This window comes from Onychostoma macrolepis, chromosome 21 (genome assembly GCF_012432095.1).
Source record: "Onychostoma macrolepis isolate SWU-2019 chromosome 21, ASM1243209v1, whole genome shotgun sequence".
Classification (NCBI taxonomy): domain Eukaryota; kingdom Metazoa; phylum Chordata; class Actinopteri; order Cypriniformes; family Cyprinidae; genus Onychostoma; species Onychostoma macrolepis.
The window spans coordinates 13,458,067-13,475,623 of record NC_081175.1 but is presented as its reverse complement, the minus strand read 5'-3'; the positions used below and the strand labels follow the sequence as shown (position 1 = coordinate 13,475,623).

General features: G+C 37.2%; 3 protein-coding genes across 4 annotated transcripts; 2 read left to right on the top strand and 1 right to left on the bottom strand.

The window, feature by feature from the left end:
* Nucleotides 1-219: 219 nt before the first annotated feature.
* Nucleotides 220-6,601, bottom strand: LOC131529090 (CAAX prenyl protease 2). 2 transcript variants are annotated; one of them, XM_058758603.1, is made up of 7 exons: nucleotides 6,553-6,601; nucleotides 6,311-6,394; nucleotides 2,450-2,528; nucleotides 1,919-2,086; nucleotides 1,639-1,710; nucleotides 1,507-1,569; nucleotides 220-1,427 (listed from the first exon to the last, which is right to left on the bottom strand). In XM_058758603.1, the coding sequence occupies exons 1-7, from the start codon at nucleotides 6,562-6,564 to the stop codon at nucleotides 1,204-1,206; spliced, it is 702 nt and encodes a 233-aa protein (XP_058614586.1). In that variant the 5' UTR covers nucleotides 6,565-6,601; the 3' UTR covers nucleotides 220-1,203. The 2 variants fall into 2 exon arrangements, with proteins under 2 accessions (XP_058614586.1, XP_058614587.1); XM_058758604.1 differs by lacking the exon at nucleotides 6,553-6,601 and adding an exon at nucleotides 3,285-3,342 and having other exon boundaries at nucleotides 6,311-6,376.
* Nucleotides 6,602-7,635: 1,034 nt separating this feature from the next.
* adssl (adenylosuccinate synthase, like) lies at nucleotides 7,636-13,455 on the top strand. Its single transcript, XM_058759277.1, has 13 exons — nucleotides 7,636-7,929; nucleotides 8,213-8,315; nucleotides 8,472-8,540; nucleotides 9,019-9,069; nucleotides 9,224-9,290; nucleotides 9,396-9,503; nucleotides 9,766-9,847; nucleotides 9,938-10,064; nucleotides 10,172-10,326; nucleotides 10,432-10,556; nucleotides 10,880-10,977; nucleotides 12,385-12,534; nucleotides 12,645-13,455. Exons 1-13 carry the CDS (start codon nucleotides 7,711-7,713, stop codon nucleotides 12,695-12,697), a joined length of 1,407 nt encoding a protein of 468 aa, XP_058615260.1. The 5' UTR covers nucleotides 7,636-7,710; the 3' UTR covers nucleotides 12,698-13,455.
* Nucleotides 13,456-13,610: 155 nt separating this feature from the next.
* Nucleotides 13,611-17,364, top strand: LOC131529492 (vascular endothelial growth factor A). Its single transcript, XM_058759278.1, has 5 exons — nucleotides 13,611-13,830; nucleotides 14,713-14,746; nucleotides 16,358-16,539; nucleotides 16,633-16,721; nucleotides 17,238-17,364. Exons 1-5 carry the CDS (start codon nucleotides 13,765-13,767, stop codon nucleotides 17,254-17,256), a joined length of 390 nt encoding a protein of 129 aa, XP_058615261.1. The 5' UTR covers nucleotides 13,611-13,764; the 3' UTR covers nucleotides 17,257-17,364.
* Nucleotides 17,365-17,557: the final 193 nt, after the last annotated feature.

Sequence of the window (17,557 nt, the reverse complement as noted above, 5' to 3'; positions counted from 1 at the left end):
CAATATTGTGAAATATTATTACAATTCAAATACCATTTCTATTTTAAAATAAACTGTTAAAACAAATTTTTGCTTGGTAACAATGATTTTAAGAAGACTGAAATAAAAATAAAGCTATAAAATAAAATCTAATTTGAAATATTAATATATGTTATAATAGTTATAAAACTATCTCTAAAATAACTGACTATTGTCAGTGCTGAAAACAGTTGTGCTGCTTAATTTTGTTTTTTTAAATATATAATAATGCTTATTTTTTTCTGAATTCTTTGATGAATATAAAGTTTAAAAGAACAGCATTATAATCTTTTGTGACATTATAATTGTAACCTTTGATCAATTTATTGCATCTTTGCTGAATAAAAGTTTTAAGGGCATAGCTCACCCAAAAAAGTACAAATCAACCCTCATGTCGTTCCAAACCCGTAAGACCTTAGTTCATCTTTGGAACACAAATTAAGATATTTTTGATTAAATCTTTCTGACCCTCCATAGACAACAACGCAACTGACACGTTCAAGGCCCAGAAAGGTAGCAAGGACATCGTTAAAATAGTCCATGTGACATCAGTAGTTCAACCGTAATGTTATGAAGCTACAACAATATTTTTGTGCGCAAAGAAAATAAAAATAACGACTTTATTTAACAATTTCTTCTCTTCCGTGGTACTGTCATGTACGCGTGTCAAAGACTGACACGGAAGCGAATAAATTATTATTTTTGTTTTCTTTGCACACAAAAAGTATTCTTGTTGCTCCATAAAATTAAGGTTGAACCACTGACGTAACATGGACTACTTTAACGACATTCTTCATTTTAAAAAACAAGGCAGAGAATGCTGCTCATCTGAGATTAGTACTGAATGTCGACTAGCATCTCATCTGTTATACATATCAGCATCTGGTTTTAATTTTACAGCATCACAGCTGATAACTGAAAGAGAAATATGGGGCATAATGAAAAAATAAAACATTCGAATGAGCCACTGAGCTACACGCCAGTTTGAAAACTCTTACCACAAAAAGGCAAGGAAATGAAACATGACAGTCATTTACTCATCATCTAGGCTGATGAATGTGTGGGAAATGTTGAGTCTTTTTCACGAAAGCAACATGCTTCATTTACTGTCTTTCATGCTCTTTCCCCAGTCATATTTTTTAAAGACTTTGAGGTACATTTCAATCCAGGCACCGTGAAGATGTGTCATGCACAGGCAGAGCGAGGTGTAAGCAGTAGACTGCAGATGGGGGTCATGCCATAAAAAGCAGGATCTGTGAAGGGGAAGAGGAGGATGAGGAAGAGCAGAACACCCAGCTGGTAGGAGAGCAGGATCGCAGGCCTCTGCGGGTGCTGTAAAACTGAGCCAATGGCAGGAAAACCCATCTGGTTGCAAAACGAGTGGCACAACACGGGTCCCATCAGATGACCTGGGTCATTAAGATATTAAAATCTAAGGTGAGGCACAAGCTAGACAACATTGTCTTTATGAATGTCATTAATACTCACCTGTCCTTATGAATATGAATGCCGTGTAGACTCCAAAAATGTAAGTATAAGTGAACTGGAAAGCTGAAAGATAACATTTAATTAAGTCTTAGCTGAGACAATGCCAAATGTATGACTTTTAAATGCATTTACCTGCACAAATTAGGATCTCAAACACAGTGTCTTGTCCAAAGCGAAGCTGTTCAATGATATGATGGAAATGGGCTGTGTGGGACAGAAAGCACACAGTAAAGTCATCAAAACAAGTCATGGAAAATCCAACATTTCCTGACACGCTGAGCTTTTAAACATCTCTGAACAATACCTCTTTAAAAAAGCATTCACAATACTGGCATATTCACTGCTCATTATCAGAGCCTGACAGCGCCATCTGCTGAAAGGACCACATTATAATCTTGCTACTTTAACATACCCACGCCAAAGAAGAGTGGACTGATGAAGATGGCAGCAGTGGGACCAGTGCATGGCACCAACATTGGAATCATGCAAGCCCGAAAAACAAACTCCTCTGTTAATGGAGCCACCACCTGGTTCCTCAACCATCGCAAATCTTTCACACACTTACTCCAAGATCGAGAATCTGCTCAGTCATGAAGATCTCAGTATTAAATTGTGATGAAAGGTAATGAACAATTATATTCAGATTTATCAGATCATTTTTTAATATTCAGTAATATTTTTACTCATATATTTAATATCATACGGTATATACATGTGTATATATAGTAAGAAATCTAGAAAGTCTACTAATTATTTGATCAAAAAGACAGTAAAAACTGTAAATATTATTACAATTTAAAATAACTCTTTCTATTTGAATATAATTTAAAATGGATTCCTGTGATGCAAAGCTGAATTGTTAGCAGCCATTACTCCAGTCCTTCAGAAATCATTCTAACATGCTGGTATTATAAAAAAATACATATTATTTGTTCATACTAACTCAGGCCTACTTTGACATCATGAAAAAGTCCTCTTGGGCTCTCAATTGCCAGCTGGGTCAGAGGTCCAAGAAATAGCACCTGTACTCAAAAAAAAAAAAAAAAGAGAGAGACTGGAAAAAAAGTTTTTGGTTTAATACTTGATGAAAGGGGTCATGACATGGATTATTATTTTAATATGTTCCTTGAGAAAAAAACCCCAAAACAAATAAATAAGTGGAAAAATGATTATTTTATACCCTCATTCTGACCCTCTTTCTAAAACGACCTGTGTTTAAGGGGCGGGTCCTTTAAAGCTTCTCAGGAATCGGCCACTGTTATGATTGGCAAACGTCACTGCACAGGAAACAGTATCGACGCCCCCTCACTATTGCATGTGAGTGTTTTGACTACATGATCAAAAATTTCCATTTCCAGACAAAGCATTATGAAATAATTTACCGTACTTACGATTTGTGATGCAGCTGCAGTCAGGAGTTATAAAAACGAAACTAGTAAAAATAAACTATCCACTTTTTCCTTACGCTAGGATCCTTCTGATACATGTACAAAGACGCGAACGAGCTGTTTAAACCAAAGGAATTAAAGCGAAAGTTCTTTCACTTCATTTGTCCAATCGACAGACTCAAGCATGTGGACTGTGTCAGAAAGTGAACGCGCATCTGTATTTTGTATCCAGTGAGATAGCGGCAGTGATTGTATTTTCTATTTGCTTTTGACATGATGCGACACTCGCAAACTGAAAAATGCTGCCTTTGGAGGACGCATTCCAAGGTAGGAAGGCATCAAGGCACGTCCGAATCCAAAGTTAGCCTCACTTCCTGTCTCATGAGATACCTTCATCTGATCAATTGAAATCCCACAATCCTATGCGTTCCATTCCGTGATGGTTGAGCTAAAAAAAAAATAAAGATGGCTTCTGAAAGTTGCATTTGGTGGTCAGTTTGTGTGAAAATGTATATTTCTGTTTTACAAACAGTTAGTACTTTTTGCACTTTTGATGTTATTTCTAGTGAGAAATCAGTATTATAGTAATTAAATATTTGTTTAGTTATCACCAAAACTCATTCTATTTTGTCGTAGATCATTGAACCGCTGCCTCAGAAGCCTTTTAGAAATCAGTTTCATGAGGTGCCTTCGTGTAAAACCGTTGCCTGCAAAGTGATTGCCAGATAAGGCGAGGCAGCAAGTCAAATGCCTAGGTTTTCCAATGCTGCCCAAGTGTCTTCTCACCATAGGCCCCGCCCACTGGCATTCACTCACTTAAAGGATAAGTCCACTTCCAGAATAAAAATTTCCTGATAATTTACTCACCCCCATGTCATCCAAAATGTTCTTTCTTTCTTCAGTAGCAAAGAAATTAAGTTTTTTGAGGAAAACATTCCAGGATTTTCTCCATATAGTGGCCTTCAATGGTAGCCAACGATTTCAAAGCCAAAAATGCAGTTTCAATGCAGCTTCAAAGGGCTCTACAGCCGAGAAATAAGGGCTTTATCTAGCGAAACCATCAGTCATTTTCTGAAAAAAAAAAATGTATTTATACACTTTTTAACCACAAATGCTGGTCTAGTATTAGCTCTGCGATGCGAATGCTCTTCTTTATTAGGTGATATTGGAAAGGTCACACCTGGTGACCTATGCGGAAGTACCAACCCAGTGTTTACAAAGCGAAAATGCGTAAAAGGTAAAAAAAGGTAAAAAAACGATGTCTGATGATTTTAAAGTTAGAGGAGAAAATGAGATGGAGTTTTTAAATGAAGTACAAAGACGAAGTACTAACCACGTGTGACCTTTCCAACATGAGTAAATAATGTGTGAAGATGCACATCACATCGCAGAGCTAGAGCAAGCCGAGCATTTGTGGTTAAAAAGTATATAAATATTATTTTTTTCAGAAAATTACGAATCGTTTCGCTAGATAAGACCATTTGAAGCTGCACTGAAACTGCATTTTGGAGCTTGAAATCGTTGGCCACCATTGAAGTCCACTCTATGGAGAAAAATCCTGGAATGTTTTCCTCAAAAAACTTAATTTCTTTGTGAATGAAGAAAGAAAGACATGAACATCTTGGATGACATGGGGGTGAGTAAATTATCAGGAAATTTTTATTCTGGAAGTTATCCTTTAAGTGAGTGAATGGCAGTGGGCGGGGCCTGTGGTGAGAGGATGACTGTTTGTAAATGTCTTGCTCTGGAGGTGGTGTTTATGCAAATGTTTGTGCCCAGATGACGTCACCTTGCACCTCATATCCAATACGAGCCATTTTGGGAGCTTGATTAAAGGGATAGTTCGAACAAAAATGAAAATGTGATGTTTATCTGCTTACCCCCAGGGCATCCAAGATGTAGGTGACTTTGTTTCTTCAGTAGAATACAAACAAAGATTTTTAACTCAAACCGTTGCAGTCTGTTAGTCCTATAATGCCAGTCAATGGGCACACAATCTTTGAGAGAAAAAAAAACATGCACACAAATCCAAATTAAACCTTGTGGCTCGTGACGATACATTGATGTATGAAGACATGAAACGATCGGTTTGTGCAAGAAACTGAACAGTATTTATATCATTTTTTACCTCTGATACACCGCAATGTCCAACCATCCTGAGCTCATCCACAACATCCGGCGCGTGACGCGTCAACAGCTCTGGAACATAGATATATACGTAGATCCTTACATGTCGCAGCCCATAGAAACCGTCGCTAATGAGGCATCTATGTATATATATCTATGTGCCAGAGCAGGTTGACGCGTCACGCACCGGATGTTGTGACAGTCGGACATTGAGGATTATCAGAGGTAAAAAATGATATAAATACTGTTCAGTTTCTCGCACAAACCAATCGTTTCGTGTCTTAGGACATCAATGTATCGTCACGAGCCACAAGGTTTAATTTGGATTAGTGTGTGCATGTTTTTTTCTCTCCCAAAGATTGTGTTCCCATTGACTGGCATTATAGGACTGACAGACTGCAACGGTTTGAGTTAAAAATCTTCATTTGTGTTCTACTGAAGAAACAAAGTTACCTACATCTTGGATGCCCTGGGGGTAAGCAGATAAACATCAAATTTTCATTTTTGGGTGAACTAGCCCTTTAAATCAATGCTTTGTTTAAAATAAGGAGGACGTTTTAAGCTATGAAACCTGCGGGAAGTTTTAATGGGACGGAGACCCTTACAATGGGGAAAAAAATTATTTGATCCCCTGCTGATTTTGTGCGTTTGCCCACTGACAAAGAAATGATCAGTCTATAATTTTAATGGTAGGTTTATTTGAACAGTGAGAGACATAATTATAACAAAAAAAAAAAACACATTTCAAAAAGTTATAAATTGATTCGTATTTTAATGAGTGAAATAAGTATTTGACCCCTTCGCAAAACATGACTTAGCACTTGGTGGCAAACCCCTTGTTGGCAATCACAGAGGTCAGACGTTTCTTGTAGTTGGCCACCAGGTTTGCGCACATCTCAGGAGGGATTTTTGTCCCACTCTTCTTTGCAGATCCTCTGTTAGTTTTGTTGTTATTCTGTCTCACTGTTCAAATAAACCTACCATTAAAATTATAGCCTGATCATTTCTTTGTCAGTGGGCAAACGCACAAAATCAGCAGGGGATCAAATATTTTTATTGTTTTTTCCCCACTGTATATGCCAAAAGATCAAGGCAAATTTGATTTCTCATGTCATGACACCTTTAATCATTATCAGATGGTATTGTTTGTTTTTTGTTTGTAATTTGTATAACTAAAAGACTATACGGTATACATTTGTGTTTAGAGGCCTGGTTTGTAACCGGTTATTGTACATGTTTATCCATAGGAAATAGAGAGTAAAACAAAAGAGAAGACAGCAATAACATACCATAGTGAGTGTCAGCGGCAACAGAGCAGCAGGCACAAAACCCTCTAGACGAAAGCCCAGCAGTGCCCACAATGGTGGACTTGGCTGTAACAAGTCCAAAGATACATCATAATAAATTAAAAACAATTTATTTAGATAAATAATAACTTATTAAATAAATAAATAATCTTAACAATTGATGAAGTACCTAAATACCTAAAAAGTATTCAATCACATGAGGTACTCTGGCAGCCCACACTCACCCTGACTTTCATTGAATTTGTCCATGCCAACACGACCAGCGGTGAAACAGCAGACACGCACAAAACACTGGTGAAACGCCTTTTTATTGTGTTTGGGTGATCCCTAAAGAACGATTTAAACATTATACACTGCAACTGAACTGAAATCCTAGATAAATAATAGCACAGTGATTGCAGACACAGACTCATCACTACCTGGGTAGGTTTCCCCTCCATACATACAAACTCCCAACAAACATACAGGCAAGCAGTAAACAACACACAACAGATATCCAACACTCTTCTTCAAAAGTCTCTGAAAGGATTTTGATTGATAACATCGTCCGTTATTCCAAAGAAACATGCTGCTGTGTGAAAAGAAGATAATGAGCTTAAGCTACTTGGCAGTTCATGACGTAGCCTCCGTTTTCCAGCCTGAGCAATGTAATGTCATTCTAGCATTGTCACAATTTATGTCTAGGTTATGTCTTCTCTTATGTTTTATAAACTGTATTAATAAACATCTGAATGATTTAATAGTTGAAGTGGTTAGTTTTATTGCACTTTTAACTTTTTGCACTTTACACATATTTGGAAATGTGGCTCAGACTGGTTTGGCTGATTTTAAGAAGTTTAGAAAGAGTCAAACTGTTGTATTATTATTATTATTATTGTTGTTGTTATTATTAAAGTAAATATACAGATTTACTAGGTGGCCATGAGGTTGGCAGCTGTTATGGTTGACCAAAAAAAGTCTCAGCAAAAAGGGATTTCAATATTAACTATAATAATATGCATACAAACAATGTTTACTAGTAATAAAATAAAAAAATTAATTTGTTATAAACGCAAAAAGACTTTTATGTTCCCACTCTATCTACCCGCCAAAATATGCCTGTGAAGTGCGATATGATAAGCGTCTAAAACTGTCAACATCACCAACCTGTGGAAAATAAATTTAATTGAGTTACATTTCAATAGTAAGTCTCACTCCCTCCAATTTAATATTTTTACAAACATGCATATTCCTTGTGCAGTTTTGACAGCCATGTGTTTGCAAACTCCACCACCTCTTTTGTTTATTTTGGCCACCGGACTTTTATTTTGATGGCTGTTTTCACGCGCACCCATATTGGAACAGTGTAACCGCGTTCACGCTGTTCTTCTCACACTTGCGGCATGGATGCGGACAGCACAATGTCTAATGGTCAGGAAACGGCCTCTCTGAACGGCGAACCCGCGCTCAAGCGCTCCAGAGACAGCGTGGACTCACTGCGGATCCCGCGGGAGCCCCAGAATAAAGTGACCGTCGTGTTGGGAGCCCAGTGGGGCGATGAGGGGAAGGGGAAAGTGGTCGACCTCTTGGCGATGGACGCCGACATTGTATGCAGATGCCAGGTGGGTCTTCAAGCGCTCATCTCGCTTATCATTTTGTGTTTATGAGAGTTTGCGCAAGCGTTATGTCTGTACTGTGTGAGGCTTGCTGTTATTAGACTCTTTATGAGGTTAAAGCGGAAGGAATCATTTGCAAAAGTCGCATCATTAATCTCGCAAATGACGCAAAACAAAGTTTCCTTTATTTTTTGCCATCGCTACTTGTTGGAAGTGATGTAACGTTTCCTGCATCTAGGCTTTTATCGCGATACTTTGGTTGATGTTTATAACAACTGTGTGTTATCAGGGGGGAAATAACGCGGGACACACAGTGGTGGTGGACGGTGTGGAGTATGATTTTCACCTGCTGCCTAGCGGTGTTCTCAACAAAAATGCCACCTCGTTTATTGGTATGGTTTTGTTTGACCTTCCTCCTAGTTTTCATTTCATAGTATGTATTTATAACTTTAATTCAAACAGTCTTCTCATCTTATTGATTCATTGTTTGGGATCAGATGCTGAGCTGTTGACTGTTGTGATTGCTGAGATCTTGTTCTGTCCCACAGGAAATGGTGTTGTGATACACCTGCCAGGACTTTTTGAGGAGGCTGAGAAGAACTTGCAGAAAGGCAATGGTAAGTTATGTTTATGGTGTAAAATACATAATGTTTATGTCACTATGTCATTGTGATATTATCTGTAATATCATTTGCTTAATCTTTTATTTTTTAAAACCTATTTATGATGTTTGTGATATGCTGTAGCATAAAAATTGTATCATCATTTTTGCAAATTTTGACCATGTATATCATAATGCATCTTCTTTTTTGCCTCCAAATGAAAAAGACAAAATCTGGATAGAACAGCTATTGTTATAAAGTACATGTAAATTATTTTTTGCCAAATCAACACCGTTTAAAAAAAAAAAAAAGTTATGTAGACTTTGAGACCTCGCTGTTTTTTTTTTTTTTTTTTTTAGTAATTCCATCACATACTTAAACTGTAAAATATATGTAATTTTATTTAATTTTTTTTCCTTCCCCATCTCTGTTAGATGAGGTACTTGGAGGTTTTATTTTCTGTTAATGAGTTATTTTGCTTTGTTTAATTTAGGACTTCAAGGATGGGAGGAACGGCTGAAGATATCTGACCGGGCACATATTGGTACGGTTCTGTTTTGACTTCACCAGGCCTGGAGTAATTTGGGTTTATTCCTGATGACATTGACTATGTGCAGCATTGTCTCTGACAACTAAAAACACCAAGAAACTCCATATCTATTCCATTGGAATTAGAGCTTTTCTCTTTTTCTGTGTAGTGTTCAATTTCCATCAGGCCGTTGATGGGATACAGGAGCAGCTCAGACAGCAGCAGGCAGGGAAGAAGTGAGTTTTAATTTTTTGCACTTATGAAAGCTCATTTATAAAAGCTTAATTTGTGGATCATTTTCTGCAAGATTAATACTGAGTTCACCCTTCTTTGCTTTACAGTTTGGGCACCACTAAGAAGGGCATTGGACCTGCATATTCCTCCAAAGCAGCACGAAATGGACTGAGAGTGTGTGATCTAGTCTCAGACTTTTCAGTCTTTGATGAAAAGTGAGTATAATTTTTTCATTTTTCTGAAAACTGTACATGAAAATGAGCATATCTGCTTCTGTTAGACTTCATTTATCTTAGAACTGCCCATTTATGCAATTCTAATTGATTATCTTGATATTGTAACGTTAATTAATTTAAGTCACATTATAATTGTATGGCAATTACATATCATTCATAGTGTAGGCTACAAATCAATGCCTGAATGATCAGATTGACCCTCGTGGCAGGAGGAGAAATACATGTAAATATCTCTCCACAGGTTTCGGGTGCTGGCTGGTCACTTTCAGACCACATATCCTAACCTTAATATTGATATTGATGCTGAGCTTGAGCAACTGAAGGTGATTAGCATCTTGGCGTCTTTCAAAATGATTAGTGAGACTTCTCATTCATGAACCTGCCAAGTAATATTTTCTCCATTTCACCCACAGGGTTATGCAGAGAGGTTGCGGCCTCTAGTTACTGATGGGGTTTATTTCATGCACAAAGCCCTCAATGGACCAAGCAAGAAGATTCTGGTGGAAGGAGCCAATGCTGCCTTACTGGATATCGATTTCGGTATGAATAGCAATCCTGCATAAAATGGGAGATCCTCTGGAATGCTTTGAGAAATCTTATTTAACTGTGTGAATGATATAAATGTCTAATGTTTCCACCTCTTTCAGGGACCTACCCCTTTGTGACCTCATCAAACTGTACGGTCGGAGGCGTTTGCACAGGTCTTGGAGTCCCGCCGTCTCATGTTGGCCGTGTGTATGGAGTGGTGAAGGCCTACACCACCAGGGTGGGAGTTGGGGCGTTCCCTACTGAGCAAGATAATGTGAGTGTGTCTCAGTTTGTTGTAAAGAGCAAGTCAGAAGGTAAAACTCATGACATTCCCTCTCATCTAGTATATTTGAAAATAGTTTTTCTTGTTGTTTTCTAGGATACTGGAGATCTGCTTCAGAGCAGAGGGAGAGAATTTGGCGTCACAACAGGCAGGCGGCGTCGCTGTGGATGGCTGGACCTGGTTTTGGTTCGCTATGCCCACATGGTTAATGGTTTTTCAGCGTGAGTTGTGTTTTATCTACTCTACCACTCAAATTTCTCATGCTCAACACGGCCGCTTTATTATTTGACCAAAATTCAATAGAAAATTAATATTGTAAAATATTACATTTTAAAATAATGATTTTGTATTTGGATCTATTTTAACATAATTTATCCCTGTGATGGCAAATCATACTAATATGCCAATTTGGTGCTTAACACTTCTTAATATCAATGCTGAAAACAGCTGTCTATTAGGTTTTTGTAGCTATGGCACAGGTTAAACAGTTTAGTAAGCTTTGTTTAGTTAATTTAACAATATTTTTCCTTCTCTTTTCTCTCAGCATTGCTCTGACCAAGTTGGACATTCTTGACACGTTACCAGAAATAAAGATTGGCATAGCCTACACAGTTGATGGAAAGCCTCTTCCCAGTTTTCCTTGTAAGTTGACTATATACATCAGTAATTTTATATCACAATAACGATACATCACAATGTAGTTATTTTTTCTTTTAACTCTTTCCCTGCCAGTGTTTTTGAAAAAGGTGCTAACCACAGCCAGCATTTGATGATTTTTTTGTTGTTATATGAATATCTAAACATGCAATACATCAAAATAAAGAACAGACTCTCTACTTTTAAACATTTAAAACTTTAAAACGTTTATCCATTTTATTCTAGCTTCAAGCATTCATTTGTTTTTAATCAACACTTGAATATAGGTAGGTTTCATTAAAAAAAGCAACATTTTGAGCAAAAAGCTGAGAAAATCGCTTTTTTATCAAATACTACATCTGGATCATATGCAGTAATATTATCAAAGCAAAGATGCAGTACATGGCTTCCATCAGTACTCCCAAAGCTTGCACAGTCCTTTGCCACTTCCTGGATCGACATTGCACTCGGTAGCATTAGGCAGTTTTCATTTATATGCGGTTAGTATTGATGATCGCAGCATTTTTCATATGCTTGCATATGAGAGAGGTCGTTTCTGCGGCTTCCTCACCTGTGCTTTTGATCGAATGATTCTAGACTCATTCAGGAGATGCGTAATAGCGCCTCAAGCATATAACAGCTAGAACGCAGAAACCTGGAAAATTCTGTTTCGTTTTTCAAAGTTTTTGATAGCATAGAATTTTCATAATTCTTGTCACCAGTGTCAATATCACAGATAAACTAATACAAGCCTACAAAAAACAACAAACAAACTCACTGAAGAGAAGTAACTAATTATAAGCAATAGGACAAAAAACTCCAATAAGTAAATAACTAATGATGCATACATTGTATAACTTATTCAAAAACACTGCATTGTTTTCACTGTGTAAATTAAATTTCTTATTATGAAAGTTACAAAAGTGATTTAGTCAAGAGCAGTGAAAGATTTTATTTTTAATTAAGACCTAAATGACTGTTTTTATGAGTATACTTGCAAAGACTGGTATTTTGATACATATAAGTATGTATTTAACCTTTCAAAGACAATAAAGCAACAAAAATACTCACGTGCTCTGAGCAGCAGGTTCACGTGTGTGCACCGCTCACTGACAGCTTGCGCATATAAATATATATAAAGCTATAAATTGCAATTCAGCGGCTTAAAATCACTTCTTTTGAAACCGCAATGCTTAAAAATGTATTCAAATGATACATTTTCGTGACGCGAGTGCGTAAACACGATAAAGATGATAGTCCAAAATCTCTACTGGTTAATCGTGTCTACCCTATACATGTTACAGATTACTTGCACATTACAATGATATTCACAATCAAGTATTATGGTAATATTGTAACATGTATTAGCATAGACCTTTTCTGATAATGAAGGATTGTCATTGTATTTTTCAGCAAACATGGACGTCCTCACAAAGGTTCAAGTGACTTATGAGACGTTCCCTGGCTGGTGTTGTAGCACTGAAGGAGTCCGCAGTTTTGATGAGCTGCCTTCACAGGCACAAGCTTACATTTGTTTTATCGAGAATTTCCTGCAGGTGCCAGGTAAAAATACACATACTGTGTAAATCACTTTCATATACAATGACATAACCTACTGACATGCTTAGAATGGTCATAATAAAAAACAATTTTTTTTTAAATTCTCTTTTCAGTGAAGTGGGTGGGAGTTGGCAAGTCAAGAGAAAGCATGATAAAGCTGTTCTGACGAGGGCAACGGGAACGGCTGAGCTTCATTTGACGGTCTGTCAGGGCATCCATCATCACGATCGTTGGAGGACCAGAACTTTCTTTTATGCATCAGCGCTGAGATTAAGACTAACTGTGGGTTTAGAATCCGCTGAATGTCCCAATCAAAGTGAACACCAGCATTGTATACAGGTCTGGTTTGAAAACTAGACTCGCTTTCCTGCATTTGTAAATCTTGACTCATACCCATTTCTTCCAAAGCACATCCCAGACCTCCTCAGAACATACCTCTGCCAATCACTAGTAATTCTCTGAAGTCTGAGTAATTGCAGAGCTTCAGATTGAGGGGTGTCATTTTACCAATTTCTTAAAATCAAACTTTGCACTAGCATTTAAATTTTAAATTTTCATTCCTTATAGGTGGATAAAACCAAACTGATTTTTAAGATTGTCATGTGCTGTTTATTCTTTTATGTAATCCAGTGTGAGGGGGTGAGCGCTAAATCTTGTCTTTTTAATTCAGTGTTTGTGTATACTCTTTGAGAGCGGTTTGACGTGGTTTGAAATATCAAAAGGGACATATTCTTTGTGATATTGGGGGGAAAAAAAACAAATAAAGGCATTGTTAATAGTCAGCGATTAGTGCACTCAGACACAGATCTTGAATCTATGAATGACAGTTATACATGCACAGATATACATTGCATTCCACCTACTGCACAAACTCATTTGCTGCTTTTTTTTTTTTTAAGAATAAAGTGCAAAACTAATTATGAATGTTTGTGTGAAGGCAATTTTTACTCTGAAAACTATATTTCAAATGGTTATAAAATGATTAGTATGTATAAAGCTAGATATTTTAGTTCCTGCTTTTTGTGAGAAACAATTATGGATTTAAGTGTGTTGTCATATTAGAAGTTCTTCAGTTAAAAGATTACGAGATTTCTCCGAATGTATTTTGAAATCTCGGCAATGGGTATTTGGTGAGTAACAGTTCCATCGGAAAATAGGATTCAAATGAACACGGTAATCTTAATTATCATCAGTCTAACTTTTGTCTCGTGAGGCAGCAGTTATTCGAGCATAATGCAAGTCATTCTCTGTGTGCTGTATCTCGTCCTGTACCACCAGACATTTGGGATGGACGATCAGGTATAATTTAACCTTTTTTTTCTTTTTTTTTGCCGAAAAGCAGACGTTTATTATAGTAATCTAATTTATACATATGTTTCAGTGTGCGTTGTTGCATTACCTGTAAATTATAATTTAAATGTTTTCTCTGTTAGCCTAGTTTTTTTCTCTCGTACACTGTTAGTAAAAGGGTATTAAAAAATGTCGTGATTTTTAAAAATGTATGGGATTATGTTAAGTGATTTATAGTCGGTGTGTGTAACTGTTTTTTGCAGTTACGTGTAGGCGTAAACAGCGTACGTGTTTCGGTGAATGATCTAGGTCTAGGATGATGGAGTACGTGCTTGGGCTAGTAGTATCTGTTAGTGTTATAATAACAGGAGGCAGAAGAGAATGTAGACACGCCTAATTTAATTTGTAGCACAAGTTTTCGGCCTGCCTCTCCGTTTTTATGGCCAATACTATGGAAGCCCGCCACTGAATAAAAAAGGTAACGTAATTGCGAGTTTTTGTTTTTTTTTCTCAGAATTGCGTGATACAAACTCGCAATTGCGAGTTATAAATCATATTTGTGAGATATAAACTTGCATTCTGAGAACATATCAACCCCCCTCAAAATTGGACTTGCAAACTTGCAATTGCGAGTTTATATCTCTCAATTCTGAGGAAAAAAAGTCTGAATTGTGAGATATAAACTCGCAGTTGCAAGAAAAAAAAGTCAGAACTGCGAGTTTATCTCACAATTCTGTGAAAAAAAGTCAGGATTGTGAGATTAAAAAGTCGCAATAACCTTTTTTATGTTTTATTCAGTGGCGGAAACCACTGCCGTAACACTAGAAAACCAGTTGGAGCCTATAAATAAACCTCGAAATTAACCAAACTGTTGTATCTTTAAACCCACAGCATCCTCAGAATATCGGTCATGAATCTGTTCAAGGTATTCCCTCTCGCCCTCTCTCTCTGTCATTGGTCTGTTTATAACTATTCATAGGAAAGTTGAAGTGAAACTTGTATATTATATTCATTCATTACACACAGACTGATATATTTTAAATGTTTATTTCTTTTCATTTTGATGATTAGAGCTTACAGCTCATGAAAGTCAAAAATCAGTATCTCAAAATATTAGAATATTTACATTTGAGTTTGAATAAATGACCATCCCTACAGTATAAATTCTGGGTATCTCTTGTTCTTTGAAACCACAATAATGGGGAAGACTGCTGACTTGGCAATGATCCAGAAGATGAACATTGACGCCCTCCACAAAGAGGCTAAGTCACAGAGGGTCATTACTGAAAGGTGTGGCTGTTTACAGAGTGCTGTATCAAAGCATATTAAATGCAAAGTTGACTGGAAGGAAGAATTTGGGTAAGAAAAGGTGCACAAGCAATAGTGATGACTGCAAGCTTGAGAATACTGTCAAGCAAAGCCGATTCAAACACTTGGAAGAGCTTCACAAGGAGTGGACTGAAGCTGGAGTCAGTGCATCAAGAGTCACCACGCTCAGACGTCTTCAGGAAAAGGGCTACCAAGCCACTTCTGAACCAGAGACAACGTCAGAAGCATCTTACCTGGGCTGTGGAGAAAAAGAACTGGACTGTTGCTCAGTGGTCCAAAGTCCTCTTTTCAGATGAAAGTAAATTTTACTTTTCATTTGGAAATCAAGGTCCCAGAGTCTGGAGGAAGAGTGGAGAGGCACAGAATCCATGTTGCTTGAAGTCCAGTGTGAAGTTTCCACAGTCAGTGATGATTTGGGCTGCCATGTCATCTGCTGGTGTTGGTCCACTGTGTTTTCTGATGTCCACAGTCAACGCAGCCATCTACCAGGAAGTTTTAGAGCACTTCATGCTTCCTTCTGTTGACCAACTTTATGGAGATGCTGATTTCATTTTCCAGCAGGACTTGGCACCTGCACACAGTGCAAAAGCAACCATTATCTGGTTTAAGGACCATGGTATCCCTGTTCTTAATTGGCCAGCAAACTCGCCTGACCTGAACCCCATAGAGAATCTATGGGGTATTGTCAAGAGGAAGATGAGAGACACCAGACCCAACAATGCAGAAGAGCTGAAGGCCACTATCAGAGCAACCTGGGCTCTCATAACACCTGAGCAGTGCCACAGACTGATCGACTCCATGCCACGCCGCATTGCTGCAGTAATTCAGGCAAAAGGAGCCCCAACTAAGTATTGAGTGCTGTACATGCTCATACTTTTCATGTTCATACTTTTCAGTTGGCCAAGATTTCTAAAAATCCTTTCTTTGTATTGGTCTTAAGTAATATACTGAAGATACTGAATTTGGAATTTTCCTTAGTTGTCAGTTATAATCATAAAAATTAAAGAAATAAACATTTGAAATATATCAGTCTGTGTGTAATGAATGAATATAATATACAAGTTTCACTTTTTGAATGGAATTAGTGAAATAAATCAACTTTTTGATGATATTCTAATTATATGACCAGCACCTGTATATATATATAATATATATATATTTTTTTTTTCATTTAAATTATTAAATTTTTTTCTGTATTTTGTCGCAGGGAATATCTATGTCAGCAGCTTTTGCAAGCCACGCGAAACTTTAGTTGAAGTTGAGAGTGAGTTCCCTGAGGCGATGTTCAAACGTGTTCCCTCATGTGTGCCTCTGCAGCGCTGTGGAGGCTGCTGCTCGGATGAGGCTTTGATGTGTGTGAGTGTCAGCACACACACCACTGTGATGCAGGTATAATGGATTTCGACAGTTCATCATCATCACGTGCTGTTCCTACTCTTATTTGTTAGTTATTTTATTATTTATTTCCCAACAAAATTACAGTTGAAGCAGCTTGCCAGGAATGTGCATGGGCATACTGTTGAAGAGATTATTGAGCTGCCGTTTGTTGAACACAGCCAGTGTCAGTGCAGGTAATGTTCAGGTTTATGACTTATGGGGTAGTTGTGGCCTAATGGTTAGGGAGTCGGGCTTGTAACCTGAAGGTTGCTGGTTCAATTCTCGCGCCAGCAGGAATTGAAGGTGTGAATGAACAGCACTCTCTCCACCTTCAATACCATGATAGCCAAGGCACCGAACCCCTAATTGCTCCCCGGGCGCTGGAGCAAGGCTGCCCACTGCTCTGGGTGTGTGTTCACTGTGTGTGCACTTGTTCACTACTCACTGCTGTGTGTGTGCACTTGGATGGGTTAAATAGAGCACCATTTCGAGTATGGGTCACCATACTTGACAATACGTCACAACTTAACTTAACTTACTTAACATTAGCAATGATTGCTTTATAATTTCATAGATCTTCTGTAAATCATATATCTGTATGATTTGTATTATTTACATTTATATGAGTCCAAGTTAACTTCTCGTGTTGTTTAAATAATAAGAATAATTATTATTGTTGTTGTTATTATTATTTTCTTTCTTCTTAACAGGCACAGAAGCCAACTGTGATGCTTTTTGAAACAGCTCATCCATGCAAAATTGTAATCTGCTTATTTAACAGTTAGTTAAATGATTTCCTATTGTTAACATTATTAATATATTAAATTTAATAATAACAACATTACTTTTATATTTAATATTGTGTAAAACATTGTTTTTATCGAAAATAAATAAATTTGCTGTTCACTTAAGTACAAAACTTCTTTCATTCAGTCGTTTTTTATGTGCATTCTACATACAAGACGAAATAAGAACCGACAAATCAAGTCAAAGTAAGCAATTTCATTATTAATAGATTATAAAATGAAAC